This window comes from Leuciscus leuciscus (genome assembly GCF_965113295.1).
Source record: "Leuciscus leuciscus genome assembly, chromosome: 17".
Lineage (NCBI taxonomy): Eukaryota > Metazoa > Chordata > Actinopteri > Cypriniformes > Leuciscidae > Leuciscus > Leuciscus leuciscus.
In genome coordinates this window covers 39,695,579-39,717,373 of record NC_138741.1, presented here as the reverse complement: position 1 = coordinate 39,717,373, position 21,795 = coordinate 39,695,579, and the positions used below count along the sequence as shown (strand labels likewise).

Sequence of the window (21,795 nt, the reverse complement as noted above, 5' to 3'; positions counted from 1 at the left end):
AGTATAGGCTATATTGTGCAATATCTCTGTAGTATTTTAAAAGTTTTTTACATTCTGTTGCAGTTCACTGTGTAAATTACAAAATTACTGTAAACATTAATGGCACCTTATATATTTCTTATTTTAATCATTCCTCTGTAATAGTTCTTGTTTATTTTTGTGCATTAGGTTATTATAAAACATTTATGCCAATAAAGTAGTTTTAAGTTAAACTAACTACATACAGTACATTGTCAATCTCTGTCTGTATCCCATATTATGCATGCCAACTCAAAAAACCAAACTCATACCAGTGATAACTTTTATTTCAAAACAAAAATAATTGTGTAAAAGAGATATGCACACATACAGATAATCACGTACATCAACCGCACACACACACGCGTACATACACACACACACACACGTACGTACACACACGCATACGTATACACACAGACAGATGCGTACTATGGCGCTCGGAATGTATCATTCGGCGACGAGACTGACAAGCACGACAGATAACACTCGTGTATACGTGCATGTACGTCTCCATTTGTTTTATATGGAGACGTACACGCAAATGGGTCATATAATTATTTGTTTGTTTAAGATTTGTTAAAGCCCTGCAGCAGCCGGTCTGCATGCCTCAAGTTCATTCATAGATGCTGCATTTAGTATTAATTAACCATTCAGAAACAACTTTAAAACTTATTGGATTTTAAACTAAAATGTATTATCATACTTATGATTGTCGGTTACTGCTATACTTATTCTGAACAGGTCATTAATCATTCAAATTAAAATCGTTTAACATAAATATACTATTTAATAGAGCTACACTACAGTTTTTATAAAGCCTAGCACTCTATTAAATCTAGCCTAGTCATACTGCACATTTTTTTGCTACTATGTTAAGAGCATACACATATATCACCCAACTCAGGCAAAACAATTGACAGCCCTGATAAATAAAGTAAAAGGCTTAAACGGATGCATCTTGTTTTCACCTGCAGGAAAAACAAACACTTAAAACAAAAATGGCAGTAAATGACCACTAACATCAGTAGGTGGCAGCAGAGGGACACTCATCTGCTCATTAGACATGTCCACTCCTTCAGATACTTGTAGGAAGTTTCAGTAAGTCTTTCTTGGGTCATTTATTCCTGTACATTAAGGGCTCAATGCATTAACAATTTCTGAAAGGAGCAATGTTCGATATAGTATACATTTGCTTTTGTAAAATATTTTCAGTGCTTTAAATGTCTTACAGATTTGTATTGTATGGGGATTCTGCATCTTTGGAAGTTATTCCACTAACACAAGATAAATAATGAGTGAAATGTATGACTGAATGATTTGTTAAATTTATTTTATGTCAAAACGAAGAGTTTGTAATGTCATTTGTAGCATCTTTTAATAACATAATAATAGACTTAAATGGTCAGAGTATGACTGCTTTATTCTATGGTATTGTCTGCATGCTGGTCCTATTCCTGTCTAGCACATGAGATACCCATACCTTTACTCTGCTCTTAAGCACACACAATAATCATAAATGCGACACTAAATCTTTAAATCCTGGGAAATAAAGTTTGTTACATAAATAAGAATTACAGTAAAAAGCATTCATTTAACAATTTCCCAGTTAATGAAGTACATGTTTTTCATTCCATATTGCTCCATTTATTTGCACAATCTGTATTGTCATCACTAGAATTCCTGTAAGAGCAGATTGACATCAATTAAAAGTCAAATTAACAGTCAACACTGCAGTTATATTTTATAAAACTGACTAAATGCTATGGCATAACAGTCATGTTTATATTACTTATATATGATTAACCAATATTATCCAATATCCAAAAGCAGCCATATCACCCTGTAGCCCAAGACCGGTTGCCCACTGAAGCTAAGCAGGGCTGAGGCTGGTTAGTACCTGGATGGGAGACCTCCTGAGAAAAACAGGTTGCTGCTGGAAGAGGTGTTAGTGAGGCCAGCAGGGGGCGCTCACCCTGTGGTCTGTGTGGGTCCTAACGCCCCAGTATAGTGATGGGGACACTATACTGCCAAAAGAGCACCATCCTTCAGATGAGACGTTAATCCGAGGTCCTGACTCTCTGTGGTCATTAAAAATCAATGACCTGCACAATGGTGGTGGAGGTGATTCCCACCCTTCTATATAAGTGCTTTTAGTTCCTAGAAAAGCGCTATATAAATGTAATGAATTATTTTTATCATGTTATACTAAAATAAATAAGGTATAAAGAATAAAAGACAGTCAAGGTTTAGCTACAATTTTGCATTAACCCTTATGTTATTGTTATTGTTATTATTATTATAGTCATGTAAATACTTTTAAAGTTCAGTGCACTGACAATATTTACATTCAATTAGAACCATTTTTTTGTTTTTGTTCAAATGTATCAGTTGCAATTGTTTTAATTTACAAACCAAGCAATCAAGACACAAAAAGAAACAAGCTGAAGAAGTCAAGTAAATGTAATTACAAACTCTCATAAGCTGACAGTGTGTTGAGGGAACATCTCCAGGAACAAACAAACACAGGATGAACGCCCAAAATGTAACGATGCAAAATAACAGGTAGCAGTCTTTAACTGGGCTTGGTAGTGATGTAAAAATATGTATTTATTTGTCAATTTATGTAACATGGAAGGACCCTTTGAGATACAGTGTGTCTTCTACCAAGGAGTGTCATCAAGATGGGCAGCAAAAAGCAAAAACAAAACACCAATATCTAGAAAACAAAGTAAATTGTTACTAGGGTGGTGCTTTCATTATTAAAGACAGGCTGCCAGTTTATGAATAAAGTGTGGGCTTTATAACTCATTTTCCACAGGTCAGAGCAGATATTATGTTTTCTGCCTTTTATGCAGCATTGCATATTTATGCAGAATTTAGATTGGTCACAAAGCCAGCTGTGTAAAAACATTGTGAAAGTTCTGTTGCATGTTTGATATCGACTCAAATGTGTTTGACTGTCTTTGGGTAGATGTTTGTTGCATGTTGTGTTCCCATATGATAATTGTGAGCGACCCAAACATATCGCCACCTTGGAATATGTGAATAACTCAATTTTGACAAAATGGGACAATAGGCTATAGCACTTGCAGAAAAACATTTACTGAGAAACTGAAAGCTATGATGCACTCCGTCCAAAACATGCGGCACGTCAGATAAGATATTCGCTCTAAAATATCACATTCTCCTGATAACATTTGTTACCTACGCAATTAGTAAATCCACTTGACCAGTTGATTACTCTTCGTCGGCGATGGCATAAAAATATGGTCCCCATAATAATGTAGGGAATACAAGTACACACACACACAAGTTTAAATTCAGGGAAATTAAGTTTAACAAAACTTTAATGTTTAACAAAATTTGTACAATTTCCAGTAAAAAATAACAGCAATCCAGCAGGAGAGATATCAGCCACATGGCAAGAGTGATAAGTGATAATGGGAGAACGGGTTTTTTACGCTACCCCAAACGTTGGCGACTGAATAACACTGGATGTCATGAAATGGCAAAACTCTTCATATTCCTGTCCAATCGGCAACTTCAAAGTAATGGTGCATGTGTTTGCTTCTGGGAACATCCGCCGGTTGCCATTTATGTTCTCATGGAGAAATGTGATATTTGGATTCTCTTTGAATCCAAATACGGGTATGGCAGATGCCCCAGAAGCAAACACAAGGACACTCTGTAGGGTGACTTTAATTGTGTCCCCACCATCCACCTCCACTGCTGCATCTCCATCTGCAACAGAAAAAGCAATTAAGAAAAAGAAAAAGTGACACAAAAAGATTCTAATCATAAATACCTCTAATCATAAATACCTAACTAACTGCATGTCATATTTTTATATGTATATAAACAAGCTGAAAACACTCAAACACATTAAAAATGTTTTCTTCTATAGCATTTTGTTTATTTATTTTTATTGTGCCTTTGAATGATTATGTAATTGTGGCATCTGTATTTGTAATCACGATCAGAAAAACTATTTATTGTGCAGCCCTAACAGCAACCTAACTCTAACCCTACCTTATCAACCTCACAGCAATATGATAGTAACTACACTAAGTACCCTAGCAACCACATAGCAACGTCCCAGCAACCACCCCTATGTACCTTAGGAATCGCACTGCATAGCAACCACCCAGAAATCCTTTGTAACTGCATAGAAACTTCCCAAACAAACACTTGTTTAAGCGTACAATTTAATTTTTCAACAAGCAATTTAACAGTGACACTCAGGGTCTGCAAAACCTCCAAAATTGTCCTGTCAGTCATTTGTATTTACTATTTTCATGTGATAATTGATATATAGCACACTGCAACGAATACGACTAACAATGTTCCTTTGAGGGCACTGTAGAACACACTTCATTTTCCATGCTTTTTCAAAATTGGAGGTATGCTCTGGGCACATCTCTACCTAATAGTAGTACACTCACCTTCGACTTCAATGATCCAATCCCGCCAGTGGCCAACTGCAACCTCCTCCAAGGCTCTCCTGTTAGTTCCTCTCGGGGAATAATGTACTGTGAAGAGGTCCAGCAAGGAGGCAGCTGACAAGGTGGGGGGACCACCACAAAAGAGTTCCTCCATAATGGAAGAGTGCTCCTTTATGGCATTTAGCACTCCCAATGTCTCCAGTCCTTCTTTCAGTCTTTCAATCAGATAAGTACATATGTTGTCAGAATCAAATATTTTTAATCATCAGTAGTTATATCAATTGATATGCAACAGATTTGAAAAAGTAACAAATGAATGAAAACTTAACCCCTACAGTGAAAGTTGTTTTTAACCTCAGCATTTAATAAAACATTAGTGATAAAGCAGGTAATCTTACTGTCTGAGAGGCATCTCCATCCTTCCCTCTAGATAGTATGTTAGTGCTGCATTGACAAGATCCTGACGTTCTTCAAGGGTTGAAACCTTGCCCAAGGCACCGAGCATGTGGAGGCTGTTTGAAGCCTCTAACATGGCTGTGTGTGCCTCTGTAATGGTCTCTGCCCTTTGGATCTAAAAGTTAGTAAGAGAAGAGGTTCTATTAGAAATAACCATTTGTTGCTGGCAATGTGAAGTGTTATCCTTATTTCCCAAATAATGGCAGATGTAGTACAATAAATGATTGTGATGTAGATATAAAAACTTGGAGTAGTCTTTTACTTTGTTATATCGTACCATCATGACAGTAACATCTGTTATAAATGTCAGTCAGTGTTGACTGAAAGTACACACTAATGTAGTCAACTTGTCGGCACAAGGGCCTCTATTATTATTGTAGTTTTTACACAATACGGTCCTTTAGATGTGCAAATTTGAATTTCGCATTTATCAATTTGTTGTAATTTTTTCCAAAATGTTTGACATGTATTTACCATATTTACCAACAATCTATCTATATCTACTCAACAGACCCCCTCCCAAAAAAACAAAAACATAGCACAATACAAATAGGTTAAACAGATGTACATCTTACCTTGTCCAGCTGGTCATGCAGCTCAGGGTCATAAACCTCTTCTATGTTCACTGGTGGAGCAGGGATCCCTGAGAGCTGTGAATACAGCCTTCTGGCCAACACACGGGGTCCCACCCCACCATGAACAAGGCAGACTGATATGATCATCCCTAACACCTTGTATGTTCCTCTGGATAAGCCTACACAATTGGAATGAAGACCACAATTAAAAAAAAAGAATGAAGATTGTTATCTGTTTTGCAACCAGGGGTTGTGAATTTTGTGAAAACACATTATGCTGTGAAATGTCTGACATCTCTCGCAGCGCAGTTACCACAGGTAATTTGTCACTTTCTTGAAATACAACCCATGGGAGCGTTTACTAAAGTCGCGCCCCTATTGACAAGAGGACACATTTATTGTAGTGCATATCTGCGTCATAATTCAGGTTTCATGTAGCTCAATTGGTAGAGCATTGTATTGTACAGTGATATGCAATGATGTGATCATGCGATCGTGGCTTCGATCCGAGGGAACACATGTGCTCATAAAGTGTATGCACTATAAATAACTTTCCGTCTGACAAATGCATAAATGTAAATGAGTTTTGTTATTGGAAATAGGACAAATGTAAGGTAAGGGACCATGTAAAAAACACACACATTGCATTTAAATGAACACATTTTGATTGGTAACGATGATCATTCATCATTTCATGACGACAGACGCAACACGACACTGTCATTATTTTTACGCCAGCTAGTTGCAACACCACAAATGCAACACTCTAAAGTGTGGTGAATAAGCATATTTGAAAGCTGTCTGAAAGCTCATGTGACAATGAAGATTTAAGTAATGTCAGTTTTAATTTTTGCTGTGCTATCACAGGAATAAATTGTGTGTTACAGTGTAGTATCAGCTAGAATTTTTTTTTTTTATGTATAAGTATTTCGATATATATTGCTGTTTTTGCACTCTTTGGAACCTTTTTCTATCTACTTACCTATCGTACTTTCTATCTGGATATCTATCTATGAAATTGTATGTACTGCTTCTATCTATCAATCAATCTATCAAATAATCAATCAATGTTTTTTAATATATATATATATTAAAAAAAATGTACCTACCAAGGGAATCAAGAGCAAGGCTCTTGCCGTTCTCGGGTCCAACAAAGTATCTTGAATCCAGGAGTTCTTTCATCAGTAGCCTGAGAAACTCCCGGGTAGGACCACTAGTATCAACAGATCCCTCCCCTGTTCCGCACGAATCCACAAATACGATATCGAGTTGTTTATGTGGATTGAATGCTCGTCTGTTGAATGTCCTCAAAGCACATTGTAGCACCCTGGACCTTACTACATTTACGCAGTTTGCTATGGGTCCAGGTTCAACCAGATCAACAGCTGACTGTAGACCTAGGAGCAGCCTCCTCAAGTCATGCCTGCAAAACAAAGTACAGCAATGTTATCCAAGTTGTCATAAGTATGTATTTAAAATGTTAAATAATTAGCAAGTCTGAAAAATACACCACAGTGCTCTTGGGAACCTTCAGTGCATGTTATGTAGCCTTCCCCAGATCTGTGCCTTGCAACAATCCTGTCTATGACCTATGCAGGCAGTTCCTTTGACCTCATGGTTTGTTTTTTGCTCTTACATGCGATGTCAGCTGTGAGGCCTTTTATAGAGGTGTGTGCCGTTCCAAATCATGTCCAATCAATTTAATTGACCTTTCTGAATGCACTGCATAGGCTTCAGCAAGCTCTCAAGCTGTACTCTTGTACTTTACAGTGACAAACTGAATACATCAGTGAACACTGCAGTTCCACTGCTAATTATCACATACAATGAGGGCCAAACAATTGTAGTTTGTAGTAAAAAAAACATATTACCTAGTATCACTCACTGCTGTGCTGGTCGAGGTAGAGTTGGAGACGGAGGCCGGAGAGTGCATAGAGTCAAAGGAAACCGTTGGCTCAAAAGTGTCCATGGAGGCAGAGGGAACAGTTGGGTTGGAAGGAATGGCTGCTTCAGCTTGGTTGACTCCAGCAGGTGTTAAATTGTCAAAAGAGTCCTGTTTAAAACACATTGAAAACATTGGGTTACTCTAAAGCACAAAAGAACATAATCAACCCTATAAAATATCTACAAAATGTAAGATTAGAAATGATCCATAGGTATCATCATCTTACATACATTAGAAACTACACGACTGGAATGTGAAACAACTCGTGTTACTGATGCACAGATGATTGTAATATCTGCTGAGAGTGCAGATAATCCGTGGGTTAGACAGGCCAACTCATATAAAATAACATTTCCACTAATTCCGGTCATGGGGGGTCAAGACAAACTATTATGAATGTAAATATTACCTTTACTCTCTAAAATGAAAGGGTGATTAGTACGTATTGCCGCATAATGAATAAAATGGTAATGTCACAAAGGTAGGCTATGTCACATCATCATTTCATATTTCTTGAACCAGAAGTCTACACTTCATATTATATGTCTGTAGGTAGCACTCAGCCTTTGTTGAACTAACATTAGTCATACCATCAAGCAAACCATTAGCCTGGGTTTCCCCATACTGCCTTGAGCGCAGCGCGATTTTATTCTCGCTGCTAGGCAGTCTGGACACCATGGACCAGATTTTTCCCTCAAAAAGGGAACCAATCACAGAACAGGGAGGGAGCAGCAAGACAATGACGTCGTCTATGCGACACACCGAAGCAGTTTGTTTATATCTATGGATCCAACATGGCATCAGACGCGAAGTTACCTTTCGATGCAGCGTTAGATAGTGTTGTAAGTAGTTTAGAACGCAAGTTTATTTCATTTTCTTCCTCGTCGAATTTCTATCACTCTACATACGTCATCTGGTATAATTGAAACGATTGGCTATGAGCTACGTACAGGCGGATCTGATAGACATTCGTAGCACCCAATTCGTAAACCACGCCTCAAATACGAGAAAATGAACATGTGGTTCTCAGACCACGTCTCAATGAGATGTGGTCTGACGTTAGCCAGGCTAGCAAACCATACCAAATTATACTATAATTTTTTTTATATTGTTGTCTGAGGTCAACTTATGACGTTCGCTTGGTTTTTACATTCAAAAATGTCAAAATGGCTATTTTCTACCCTGGTTTTGAGCCTAGCTCCTGAAACGCTTTTAATGGGCATGCCGCATTCAAGATTTGCAGGTAAACGCCCACTGCTATGACAGTTTTGCATATTATAATGAGTTTCATGTAATGCGTAAATCAGTGGGCGGGGCTAAACAGGCAGTGTTGAAGTAGGCGTTGATCATCTTCTGCGGACGAGGGGTTTGACACTCTTGCTTTGACCTCATAGATCCCCACTATCGTTGTTTGCTGTGCCTGGTGTCAATAACAGCTTTTATTGGACTAACAAGGAACATTTTCAGTTCTCAAATGTATAGGATATTCTTATAGTATGATGGCATATTAAATGTCAAAAGCTCAAGGAAAAGTTTATTTCTCAGTTTATCACCCCTTTAAATAATCACAGTTTGCAGTACAAGAAGAAACAAATGTATAAAAATTACCTCTTCAGGTCCAGCCCATTGAACAAAAAAGGTAGTTGATTGGCTGATGTAGTCTGCTATAATACCAGTTGATGAAGTTCTTATGGCCAAATCTGGATTATGTGATCTCAGGCAGAGGAATTCAGTTGCAGACCCTACAGATCCTGCATAACATATAAGATTCTAGGAAAGGAGGAGAAGAAGCAATTGAAAACTTAAAAATCATAAAACTCACAACAATACAGATGCATATACATCTGGCTGGTACGTCTTCTTTTCTTATTACTTGTATGTTGTTGTGCAGCTGAAAATCTCTGCGTGTTCGAGAGCCGTCAGGGTAATGGAATTGGAAGGTGATTCCACCCTCTGAAGGGAAACTTGCAGCCTGATCCCTCCTCTCACTGATTACCTGTGTAACGACAGTCTTTTATTATTTACTTCAGTGAAATTCTTTATATACAAAACAAATACAAGCTTACTTTCTTGTTCTAATGCGATGGCACATTAGAATTTTCTTTTTTTCAATTAATCAAATAAATGGACACTCTGTTCACTGCTCAAGCCAAAACAACATTATCTTTTTATTTGTAGGCTCAATTATCATGGGATAGAGGGAATGGTTTATTTTTGCCACACCTACTCCATCCCTCGCTCATAGCAGACGGTTCGAGAGGATTGGTTAGGGATATTCAACTCAATTCAAGAGTGGAAGCAAATGTACTGGTTTTAATTTAAGACTACCACGACAAAGACATTTTTTTCTCTATGTATTAACTTGCACAGATTAATTGTTCACTACAAGACTTAGTAATGTGATCTTACAAAGTAACTAGGGTACATTTTTATTTCATAACGACTTTAAGAAATGCTGCTCAAACATACTGTAGATCACAGTTGATTATCTGAACTTGCCTGTAGTCGTCTCTCCTCAATTCTTTCCCTTCTTCTCTCATTTTCCAGCTGTAAAATACATGTCATCACTGTGGTTAAATAACAATGCCCAGGAACTTCTATTGTGTTTTTTTTGGAACTGAATTTACCCTCTGTTGGTCCAAGAGCAATGATTCTTCATAGGCTGAATCCTGCTCTTGAATGAGTCGCCTCCTTTCCTCTATACTCTCCTGTTAAACAGTGTGTTATTGAATAACTTGTTCTGGTTAGTGCTCCATCAATCCATAGAAAGGTACAGAAAGGTATAGAAATTTAGTTGTAGATTATAGTTATATATTGAAGTGAAGTGAAATACATATTGCTAGCAAGATTATCTGCATGATTGCAATGCTATGCTTACCATTTCACCACCAGCATGATGACCTTGTGGCAAAATGTCACTTTCATTGACGACCTTCACATGAACAGGCAGACAATCAGAAATAAAAAACTATAACGTCTCCATTAAAAACACAGGTTAGGAAAAATTATTTGGTATGGTAAAGCCAGGGATACACCAAGTCAACTACCTTAGGTGAGATGTACATAAAGAGAATATAGTTAATAGATAAGTCAAGTCGTCTTTATTTATATAGCACTTTTAAAGGTGCTCTAAGTGATGTTGGGTGACGTCACTTCCTGTTGACGTTCGAAGTATTGTCAAACTAAACGGAGGCTAGCTCGACCCTCCCTCCTCCTCATCCGCGCACTAACCCCCCAAACCATTCCTGTCGGTGATTGGCTGGAACAGTTTGTTATGTTTTCGTGGTGCGGGTGAGCCCAGTTTGTTTCTCTTGCTGTTTGTGGAGCCTGTGGTGTCTAGAGAGACCGCGTTTTTTTACAGTGTGTTCAGGGGACAGGCAGCAAGCGGATAGTGAGGAGATGTTTGCTGTATGTGACAAAAAAATATTTTGGCCTAAAAAACGTGTGACATGACTTAGAGCACCTTTAACAATATAGATTGTTTTAAAACAGATTTACAGTGATAATAGGAAACTAGAAAAAAAAGAGTTAAAGCTCTAGGTAGGGTTGGGCATCGAGAACCGGTTCCAACTGGGAACCGTTTAAAAAATAACGATGCCATTGGAATCGTTTAGAAAATTTGTTTTCGATTCCGATCATCGGTTCCAAACGCGCAAGTTTTGGTTTCCATAGTGGCCACTGGATTTCCGGAAGTGCTTGCCGCGCCCGCTTGTTCTGTTGCAGGCATGGAGCACGGTAAGCGGCGCTCAAAAGTGTGGCTTTATTTCACCTTAAAAAAGCCTGGGTCGGCTGAGTGCAACACATGTGACAAACTTATTTCTTGCACGGGCGGATGCACTACAAATATGACTAAACACCTAACGTTACGCCTGCATGGTGTACAAAATTTACAAGGAGTGTAGCGTGTTCGACATATGTCCACTGTCTCTGAGCGCTGGTCCACTGTCTCGTCCTCCTCAGGCAACCCTGCGCGACCAACGTTAGTAACGTTGCCAGGATCGAGTGCAAAATAATTAATCTGTTATGTTTGTTATTTTGAATAGAAATCATCACTCATAAAGCGTCATTCACGTCTCCTCCGGTTTATTTGTGTTCACATACATGCAATAAACAGCATCCGCCAGGGCTCTTAATCCAATGGTGCGCATATTTGGAGAAATAATGATTTATCATCACATGTTTGTAAAATATTTCGTCATACAGAATAACATTACTATTCATTTTCCAATGCATTTTGCGATCTGAAGAGCTCAAACAGCGAACACATCGAGCTCTGTCTCTGCTCTTCCTGATTCGCGTCAGTTTATGATATCAGCGCTCTCTCATTCGCTGTACAGCTGTCAATCATCTCACGTGGACCAACGTGATATGAGGTATTTTTTTTAAATGAATAGAGAATGTTTATAGTATACGTGCTAAGCAAGGTAGCTATTATCTGCATATAAAATGCTAAATATAACATATTTCAACATCTTTTTTTTTTTACTTAAAACCATTTTAAACCGCGACCGGAATATGATACAAATCAATGGTGTTTTAAAGTGAGCTTTTATACATTGAGTTAGTTATGTCCATAGAGTCCAGACCAGGGTGCAAGTTCTGCATAAATCTGTTTTTTGGTATGGTGCAGAGGCATTCCTAATTTTCTCCCACGTGGGCTGCAGCTCCCAAAACTAAAACTAAATCAAAATAAAATTTTCCTCTGTGAAATGAGCCTGTGACAGGTTTTGACTCCACCCCTCAAAGAATCGGAATCGAGAATCGAAATGAACCGAAATCGAAATGAAGAATCGGAATCGGAATCAGAATCGTTCAAATCAAAACGATGCCCAACCCTAGCTCTAGGAGGAGTTTGAGTCAGAAACTTTTGGGTCAGAAGAAGCATAATAATAATACATTTAAATAGGATTTCAGTAAGTTGACTTAATTACAGTAACAGAGATTGTTTAGGCTTTACAGCAGCTCTAGAATAAAGTTATTGTCGAGCTAAAGCAAGTTTTTGATTGATTAATTTATGTTGTAAAAATCATTAGTTATTACTGTATAATACTGTGATGCAGTTGCAAAATTCACAAAGTGCTTTGGTTCAAGTTTAATATGTATAATAAAACGTACAGGGGAAATGTCTTCCTCCTCCTCAGGATCCACCTGCACACTTTCTAATCCTTCCTCCTCCTCAGATGCAAAGACAACAACCTTAGGTGAAGTGCACAAAGGAGTAAATAGTTAATACTGTATGATGTAGTTGCAAATTTCTCAAAATACTTTGGATCACATTTAATATTTATAAAACTTACAGGGAAAATGTCATCCTCCTCCTCAGACACATTGTCACCAACCTTAGGTGAGATGCACAAGAGAGTAAATAGTTAATACTGTGTGGCGGAGCTGAAACACTACAAAAACAAATTAAATTAATGTCATCCCCGCCTATTTCCGTTGTCAAATTGAGAAAAGGAAATGAGGTAATCGTATAAAAGGAGGAATTTAAACTAAAGGCGGGAGAGGAGAAAGTGCGGAAAGAGACGTGTGTAGTGTTGTTTAACGTGCGCTTTGTCGAGGTGAGAACCGAAAAGCCTCAATGCGAACCGAACGCCAACTGAAAGCACTCAAATGAATGAACTGCGGGTAGACTGATGGAAGAACAGAAAACGAGAAGAAAGGTGTCTTTTCACTTACCTGGGTCAGCGGTGACAGTCATCAGCGGGTAGAACACTGTGCCATTGCTGGAGCGGATGCAGGAGAGTGAACAGCTCTCCCAACGTCGTCTTCAGTGCGGGCGTTCAAAACCACGAGCTGTGTCAACGACCGACTGGATCTTCCCCATCGAAGCTATCGCTGTTTCCGTTTGGAACAAACAGAAGTTCACCATTGCGGAAGGTTGTGGATTTGCTCTATACGTGGCTGGTCTTTCCCCAAACACTCACACAATTCACATAAGCACTTTCCACACACGCCCAGTATCTCGATTCCTCTCAAAATGAGTAGTGAGTAACATTTTTCTTTTATTTAATTTTATTTACTCGGTTTGCTTTTTTGTTGTTGTTTTTTTCCCCCCTCCCTTGCCACAAAATGAAGTGTTTTTTTTTTTCTCTCTCTGAAACAAATCTGATCTTGTTCATGGAGGAATGAACTCTCGAATCTGTGGGTTTTTAAAAAAAAATATATAAATTGATGCAGCATTACTGTACTCAACAGACTTGTTATATTGTTGAGATTTTCGTTTCGTTGAGAACCACAACTGAGAATTTAAAGGGATTGTTTTATTTATTTATTTTTTTTGTTCTTTCTTGTGAGAAATCCAGACATTTCTAAACTGAATTCTATGCTTGTTGTGATTATTTCTTTGAATTTGAGTTTATGTATGTAACTGGTGGCATTTAGGCTATCTGGGTTATTTTCCTTAAACTATTGACAGGGTTACCCCTGTCTGGCGCCCGAATTTATCAACTTTAAATCTTTAATTCAAATCATTGGTTTGAATTTTGAATGTATTATTGGGGCCACCGTTACAACTGTATTGATGGACTCTTTTTGGGTGGCTTGCCAATGTATTAGATTTCTCTGATATATAAAATAGGTAAGCTATAGAACCTCTGGTGAGAAGAAGTTCTTGAAGGTAACAGTTCTTCAGCAGCGCTTAGTGTCAATTTTAAACCATAGTTATGTTTTTGGGACAGAGCTTTATTGCAGATACAAAACTGAAGATATGGCACTTCTAAAACCTCCCACTGTAGATTTTTGCAATACATGATGAGATAGTTGATACTGAACAGGAACATACTAGAGACATGAGATATGAGTTCTAATCCTGGCTCTGACAATCTGAAATCCCTAATATAAATGCTTTAGGTTTAATATACAATCATTCAGTATGATGTAGTTGCAAAATTGACAAAGTAATTTGATTCACATTTCATATGTACAAAACTTACAGGTATAATGTCTTCCTCCTCCTCATGATCCACCTGCAGATTTTCTTTTTCTTCAGACCCCTCAGATGAAATGTCACCAACCTTAAGTGAAATATACATCAACATAAGGAAGAAAGCATTTTCTCTCACATCATGATATCCGTAAGGCACAAAAATGGCTTACTGATGTATTCGAAGAGACGCTGTCCTCAGACAATTCCAGGGGCTCCTATTTAACAAAGACAACATGTTTTATATATATAAAAGACATTATTGGTAGCCTGGGAAAACCCAGGCAAACTTCTGGCAAATGTAGATTTGCTCTGCAAGTAGTCTGGCAAAGAGCTCATTCAAGCCCATTTCTAATCCGTCCAAATCGCGGCACCAATCAGAAACGTTGAGGCGGGCTTTAAACAATGACGATCGCTCTGATTGGATCTAATTGCGCCCAGAGGCATTTGAGCGACGTCCGTTGGTGACGCCCCTTTGGAAATGAGTTATTAATGAAGCTGTGCCAGACCATAACTCAGTTACTACTGAGAATGGTCTAGTTTTAACCAGGCTTCATTATTGGTGTATTTTATTAGAATTAAAATATTTACTATTTTCATTGCAAGGTGTTTAGAATCTAGCTTGTTTATTAAAGTCGACATGAAATAAAAAAAGACCCAATTTAGTTTGTAAGTGCGTATTACTAGTCTTGTGCAAGTTAATCCTTGCAAGTTAATACACAGAAAAAATGTGTTTGCCATGGTAATCTTTAATCAAAATCTGAAAAGTTACTTCCGGTCTGGAATGGCATTCCTTTTCTAATGATGTAGGTTTGACAGCTTGGGTTGAAAACGCTTAACCACTCCTCAGACCGCTAGTCTGCTATGAGCAGAGATGGAGAGGAGGAGCGCTAGAGTCAAACCTTCTGTTCAATATTCCCTTTCACTGGAAAATACGTCATAGCACTGGAAAAAAAACCCAACTTCCAGTTCACAGGGACTTTAAACTAATGCTAGTAAATGGTCATTAAATCATACTTGTAAAATAAATGTATATGAATACAATACAAAAAATAAACTCGTTCTGTAAGTAAATTAGCTAACACTAACGTTTTGAAATGAAGTGTTCCAGTGGGTGTACTGATAAAGTAAAAAACATGAACAAATGTTTTACATCTGCTTGTTGTAAGGGTAACTGTACTTTATTTGTATGTTGCATGTAAAACCACAGATGTAGGATAAAAAAGCATGCTTGATAACAGCTACTTACCTTTGGTCGTATGTAAAGAGCGGACCGGCCCAGCTCTTTACGAATGGACACTGAGGATAAAGTGTTTGAAGTGAAGAGCCAACACACGTCTGAATCGGTCAACTCGACAGAAGTCAAAGTCTCTATGATTCAGTGCAGGAAAAGTCTTCCAGAGCAGATCTTTTAGATCCGCCTCAGCCATGTCACAACCAATGTCTATCCTTTTCATTTCTGTGGCTGAAACATGATAATGCCTGTTAATAAAGCATCCCACAGTCTTACCAATAAAATATTTTGTGAATATCAAATTATGCTAATTTACCAAAATTGCTATTAAATGTCACCATACTGTGGTCAAGCAACAAAGCCACACGAAGTTTAAAAGCTGGACGAGGATCATTTCTTGCTTTCCTATTAAGCAAAACATATCATTAATAAAGCAATACAATTTAATGAACAGAGGCTGTCTGATTCTTTCATATTACCCTCCATTTGCATCGCCTTGAGTAGATGATCTTTAAAAAGAAGCAAAAATGTGTTATTTGGTATTAGTAAAAAAAATTATTCTGTCTATACATAAAATGTATCAGCCTTGATCTAGTAAGCTAATTAAATGTTGTTACTACAGTAATAGGCAACTTTACTCTGGTGCAGTTATACACACCTGTTGCTGCATAGATTAACATGCTCTTCAAGCCTATGCAGAGGCACCTCACAGCAACAAATATTGCACCTTTCCATTACAACATTCTGAAAACACAGAACAGATCACATTTCAAATAATTGTATTTGTAAAAAAAAAAAAAAAAAAAAGATAACTATATTATTAGCTTTAATTTGTGATGTTATTATACAAAGTGATTCATTATTTCACTCTAAATAAAAATGTATTTAATAAAATAAACTTTATTACAGTTACCTCTGCCGTATCTTCCTGACGTACAAGAGGAATGCTGTTTTGAATTGGCACAATATAAGCAACTGCTTTGTTTAGGCCACTTTCCAGTCTAAGATATGGGATACTGTACCCTTCTGGTGGCATTGGTATGTCAACCAATTGACGACCCCTGGCTGTACGCATTATTTTAAATGGACCTGCTCTCTCTAATGCAGGGAACACCTCTCCAATTGTTTTGGTAAAATCTGCAAAGGATCCGTTCATATCCTCAAATCTGACTTTTTTTTTCCCAAGCCCACTTAATTTTAAAATACTGTTTTCCTCTGGTGTGGGTAAATTATTGCATGCTGGACTTGCCATGCAATAGAATTCATGCTCCCATGCAGAAGGGCCTAACCTGTGACGAGCTCTTGAGGACCTTATATTTACATCTGGTTGAAAGAGTCTACTAAGGGCTGGCCCAGTGTGCGTGTTTACAGGTGTGCCAGTGTGTAATAGAGATGCTGACTGGAGAGCGGATGCTGTATGCACAGAAGAGGGGCTGAAGAGAGAGGGTGTGCTAAGGTTTGAAGAGCAGGTCATGGGAGATGAGGATGATGTTAAACATCTGCTTGTTGCTGGGGTGGAAGCCAGTGGTTGTGCAGTAGATGGCACTTGAGACAAAGATGTAGAGGAAGGGTTTAGCAGCAAATTATTGGCCATTTCTAGGAACCTAGCTGCTTGTTCCAATCGTGTGTTACTGCTGAAATGGGGAAAAATATACAAATAAAAGGTATGGAATAAAATCACATGTACAGCACAGTAATTACCTTAAATTGTGTTAAAGGGGTGATGAACTGAGAAATTGATTTATAAGAATATCCTGGAAATTTCAGAACTGAAAACGTTCCTTGCTAGTCCAATAAAAGCTTTTATTGACAGCAGGCACAGCAAAGGACAGGTTTTCAAAAGTGGGGATCTATGAGGTCAAAGTGTATCAAACACAGCAGAAGATGATCAACGCCTACTTCAACACTGCCTGTTTAGCCCCGCCCACTGATTCGAGCATTACGAGTATTACATGAAACTCATTATAATATGCAACACTGTTATCCAATCATAGCAGTAGGCTTATAACTGCAAATCTTGAATGCCGCACGCCCATAAAAAGCGTTTCAGGAGCTAGGCTCAAAACCAGGGTAGAAAACAGCCTATTACTTATTCATTTTGACGTTTTTGAATGTAAAAACCAAGCGAACGTCATAAATGGACTTCAGACCATCCACAATATTATATTTTATCTTAAAAAGCCAGTTCATGACCCCTTTAAGTTTAAACACCAACAAGCTGAAAAAGTATATGAGTCAGCAGATCTCGTTTAAGGCACTTACTTTCCAATTGTGATAATTTAAACAATTAAAGGAAAAGTCAGTTTTTTTGGTTCGTGGTTTATCACTTTAACGTTTATGGTTTAAATATTTCATTCGAGCAAATAAACCACATGATAGATCAAAACAATATTTAAGCAGAAAAGGCCTCGTCGTCTATAGTGCTGAGAGTTGCAGTAGGCCTATCGCATGTGAGATACCTGTATCACACCTGTAGGCTATGTCACGACAAGTGACGTTAAATAGCGCAAGTAGGCCTACAGTATTTTGGCACGGCATTGTCTATGGTTATTTTATTTGATAACATGCAATACAAATTATTTCCTATCAGTGATTCATTTTCTTACTAAAAAATATAAATTGACCATGACCCAACTCTGAACAAACGTTAATGCTATAAGATATAGATTTTGTAAAACCAAACTAAAAGAAAGGCCGTTAGCCCAAGTATCTGTAGGCCTACATTAAATAAAATAAAAATAATACTAATAATAGGCTATATATATATATATAGCAATGGATTGACAAAAAGTATCATCTAGCAAGAAATTAAAAGTTTAATTGATTATATCTCAAGCTACACAATGGTCGCAACAATAGTCTATTATTGATATATGAAATAAAAGTCAAATACCTTGAATCTTCAGCTGACATTCTTGAGCTTCTTGACGTCTGCCTGCCAGATTTTAAACTGTGCGGGAACAGGAAGCGTCGCAATTCAATTGGCGGGCTGTATAGAGATGACCTTAAGGAACGTTCCGGCCACGACGAGTATAAAGTCAAGATCAATCGATAGAAGGCCTATATATTCGCTGCATATTGATTACCACTTAAATCATTTTAAAATAAGTATTTAGTTATGTAAGTAGTTAAGAAAATAAATAAATGGTTCAAGGTTAGAAAAGAAGCACTCAAAATAACCTCTATAAATAACCTAAATATTACTTTTTTGAAATTGTAATTTTACTAACTTTGTGTACATTGCTGTGGCTAATAAGAGGCTGTAGAGGGAGTACGCTTTTGACAACGTATTTTATCTGATCCTCTTTAGGGTCGTCCCTAGGAGTTTAAAACCTATTCACAAAACTCTTAAGCAGCAAGTTTTACTAAGAACTCTTAATATATGTTTAGGCTGGGGTTGACCTTGCTGCTGTGGATAAGTATTTTTTAGAGTGGTCTTTTAAATCGCCCACATTTATAAAAAAAAAAAAACCAAACTGTAAAACACCACTTAATAAAACATCAGAGAAATCATATTCATAAGTGTACATATTTAAAGAAAATGCTAAAATACACAAATTATACAGAGATAAAAACTAAATAAATACTAAGTTCATTTTATGTGACAAGCAGCTGTAGGTCTACTATTCTAAATTATTTATCGATTTTAATAAGGTTAGAAAATGCCTTATAAAGGCAAATAATTGCCCCTTGCCCAAATAAACTCATATTTATGGTAGAATCACAGCCAGCGACTTAACATACAAAAAAAAAAAGTAAGTAAAAAAACAAATAAGTATTTTCTAGACAAGTGTTATAAATATAAAAATAACATTCGTTATTTACGGATTGCTAATTAGCCTACAACACAACTTTCTAAACATTTAAATATTAACGGTGATAGTTTCGCCAAACATTAGTGTCTCTTTGTACGGAAAGGGCTATGTTACCCACCTTATTCTAGTAGAATATCTACCTTGTTTCAGCTCAATGCCCTTAATAAAATCATGGGCACAATATTGAAGAGTTATTAGTGTTGACAGACTTCTAAAACCCTGCAGGTTTTATACCCTTGGTTATTCCTCAGTACATTCTCACGCTTCACAACACAACATTATGATTAAAATAATAATAAGTAGAGGAATTGTGGGTGGAAGAATTTGCATTTATTTGTACAAATGTAATGTAATTGTTCAAACTAAAACAAATGTTTGTATCAAATTGAAAAGTAAATCTTTGGCCAAAAGAAAAGAAAATAATTATTTCACAAGTGTCCTGCCAAATAGTTCTGGGCTGATCTTAGGCACTGAATGTAAATGTCAATGCCAAAGACATCACTGCTCATGAATGGGTCAATGGATTGGCTCAAGTAAGCCTCAATTTCATCCTGTAGGGCAGGTGGCGCTTCAGGAACAAGGACTTCGTGGATAGCATCTGGAACTGCAACAGGCGCATCCCAGTCTATTCCAAATGTGTTTGAATCCTCCTAGAAAAACATTTATAATACAAATTAAACTTAAGAACACCATTAAGATTTGTTCACTAACATGTTGGTAGACATTAATTATTTATATTTAATTATATACAATATATAATTATTGTAATTATGTAAAAAGCAGTGATATTTTAAAAGCTTTTTAAAATAAGAGAGCTTACAGTGTTCTGAATTTGCTGAGGACCCATAACTTGGCCAGCTAACCACAGCTGATTCGGTGACCTGTTCCCTTCAGTGGAAAGGGAATGGTTTTCCCATGTCCTCATAAATAGCTGAAGATGATGGTTCAGCCTTGGTAGCATCACGTAGTGAAGGCAGACCAAGTGAAGGTCCTGGTCAGGATCCAACTGCAAGAGTTCCTCAAGATGTCTGAAGGCGGCATAATAGTTGGAAAGTACGCAGCACCACACATCACGCCACAGCCGTTCAATTCGCTGGTTGTGTACACTTTTTCCAGTGATGAAGCTGTTACGTTCTATAAAAACAAAAGGTGTGTAAATTAAAACAGAAAAACACAATAATATTTTCAGAGATAACATGGATTTAGCACAGCTCTTGAACTGGAAAGAAACAGCTTTAATTTTACATTACATTTTCCAATACACTTTATATATCATATTTTGCAATCAGTTGGATTGAGTTTAACTACCAGATCCTCTTTCTGGATGCTCCAACATAAACCTGGCCACCTCCACATTTTCGCCACCTTTGTCACTTCTCACTCTGTGAGGTAGACCAAGTTCATGGACGGCTCCAAGAAAGCAATCTAGAACAGTTGCCGCCCTGTTGTTGTTATTTGCCCTTAGGTACATGATCTTCCTGCTGAAGCCGTCAATGCCACCATGGACAACAATTCTCCACCTAACAGGCACAGACACAAGAAAACTACATTAATTAAGGGCCAATGTTATGTACAAATTCAGTGTTTGATGACAATGCTTACCGAACAAGTTTGTGGTTGCCATCAATGTGCCACAAAGACAAAGGACCTGGTACAGAATATGGCCGCCTTTGTGTAATCTGTAGGTCCAGGCCTCGCAACACTGTCCCCACAGGATCAACTTGCCTCATTGTCTCCATTATCCGATCACGAGTAACCCTTGAAACATTCAGAATAAGGTCATTTTTAATGCTACAATGTAAAATTCATTTATATGGGAATAACTCTAAAAAAAAGGGATCTATAAATAAAATAGAAATCAAGTAGGCTACTTAAACGCTCATTTTTTTAAAAACAGAAAAAGTTAGATAATTCTACGTATTATCCTAATCAAACAAATGATTACCAATAAGTAGCATAACATCTTGTCATGTTAACATCATAACATCGGCAAGGGGTGGGTCTACAACTGTCCAATGGCATTCTAATCTGCAACTATTTGGTCTCTGCAGAGCTGTAATGAGTTTTGCAAAATGATCGGTGTTTTCTTAATATTGCTACCTGATTTGCTCGTGCCTTATTGGGGGTTTGTTTTTTTATGTGTGGGAGATCGTTATCGCTTGTTCGACTTTAACCGGCGTTGCACAGACCGATTGGTGAACATCTGTACCGAGCGAATAGAGAGCAGACGGCTTACTGTACGTTCACACCGCCGCCGACTTGAGCTTCCAAAGTTACCGGAAGTCATTCATTTTCAATGGAAGCTGGCTTCTCTCAGCTGCAAGGAGCATCAAATCCATCGGCGTCGCGTTTTGGGCGTTTTGAGCGTCAATCAGAAAGTTG

The 21,795-nt window shown here is 37.6% G+C and overlaps 3 protein-coding genes and 1 long non-coding RNA gene across 5 annotated transcripts in view; 1 reads left to right on the top strand and 3 right to left on the bottom strand.

The window, feature by feature from the left end:
• The window catches only part of LOC309479449 (putative inhibitor of apoptosis), a 135,569-nt gene that overhangs the window by 90,974 nt on the left and 22,800 nt on the right, over positions 1–21,795 (top strand). The window lies entirely within an intron of this gene.
• Positions 3,218–9,409, bottom strand: LOC309478592 (G2/M phase-specific E3 ubiquitin-protein ligase-like). The gene is made up of 8 exons (XM_082142195.1): positions 9,313–9,409; positions 9,048–9,209; positions 7,366–7,547; positions 6,604–6,917; positions 5,495–5,673; positions 4,862–5,034; positions 4,464–4,678; positions 3,218–3,762 (listed from the first exon to the last, which is right to left on the bottom strand). The coding sequence occupies exons 3-8, from the start codon at positions 7,461–7,463 to the stop codon at positions 3,479–3,481; spliced, it is 1,263 nt and encodes a 420-aa protein (XP_081998321.1). The 5' UTR covers positions 7,464–7,547; positions 9,048–9,209; positions 9,313–9,409; the 3' UTR covers positions 3,218–3,478.
• On the bottom strand, positions 10,068–12,699 carry LOC309479971. Its single transcript, XR_014199494.1, has 3 exons — positions 12,555–12,699; positions 10,318–10,371; positions 10,068–10,147 (listed from the first exon to the last, which is right to left on the bottom strand). It is a non-coding gene; the product is annotated as an uncharacterized lncRNA (long non-coding RNA).
• The window catches only part of LOC309478883 (uncharacterized protein), a 3,864-nt gene continuing 1,804 nt past the window's right edge, over positions 19,736–21,795 (bottom strand). Inside the window, exons 3-6 of the mRNA XM_082142662.1 lie at positions 21,016–21,171; positions 20,722–20,933; positions 20,234–20,547; positions 19,736–20,063 (exon numbers count right to left, since the gene is read on the bottom strand). Coding sequence (XP_081998788.1) covers positions 19,842–20,063; positions 20,234–20,547; positions 20,722–20,933; positions 21,016–21,171 — 904 coding nt within the window. The 3' untranslated portion in view covers positions 19,736–19,841. The remainder of the gene's footprint in view (positions 20,064–20,233; positions 20,548–20,721; positions 20,934–21,015; positions 21,172–21,795) is intronic.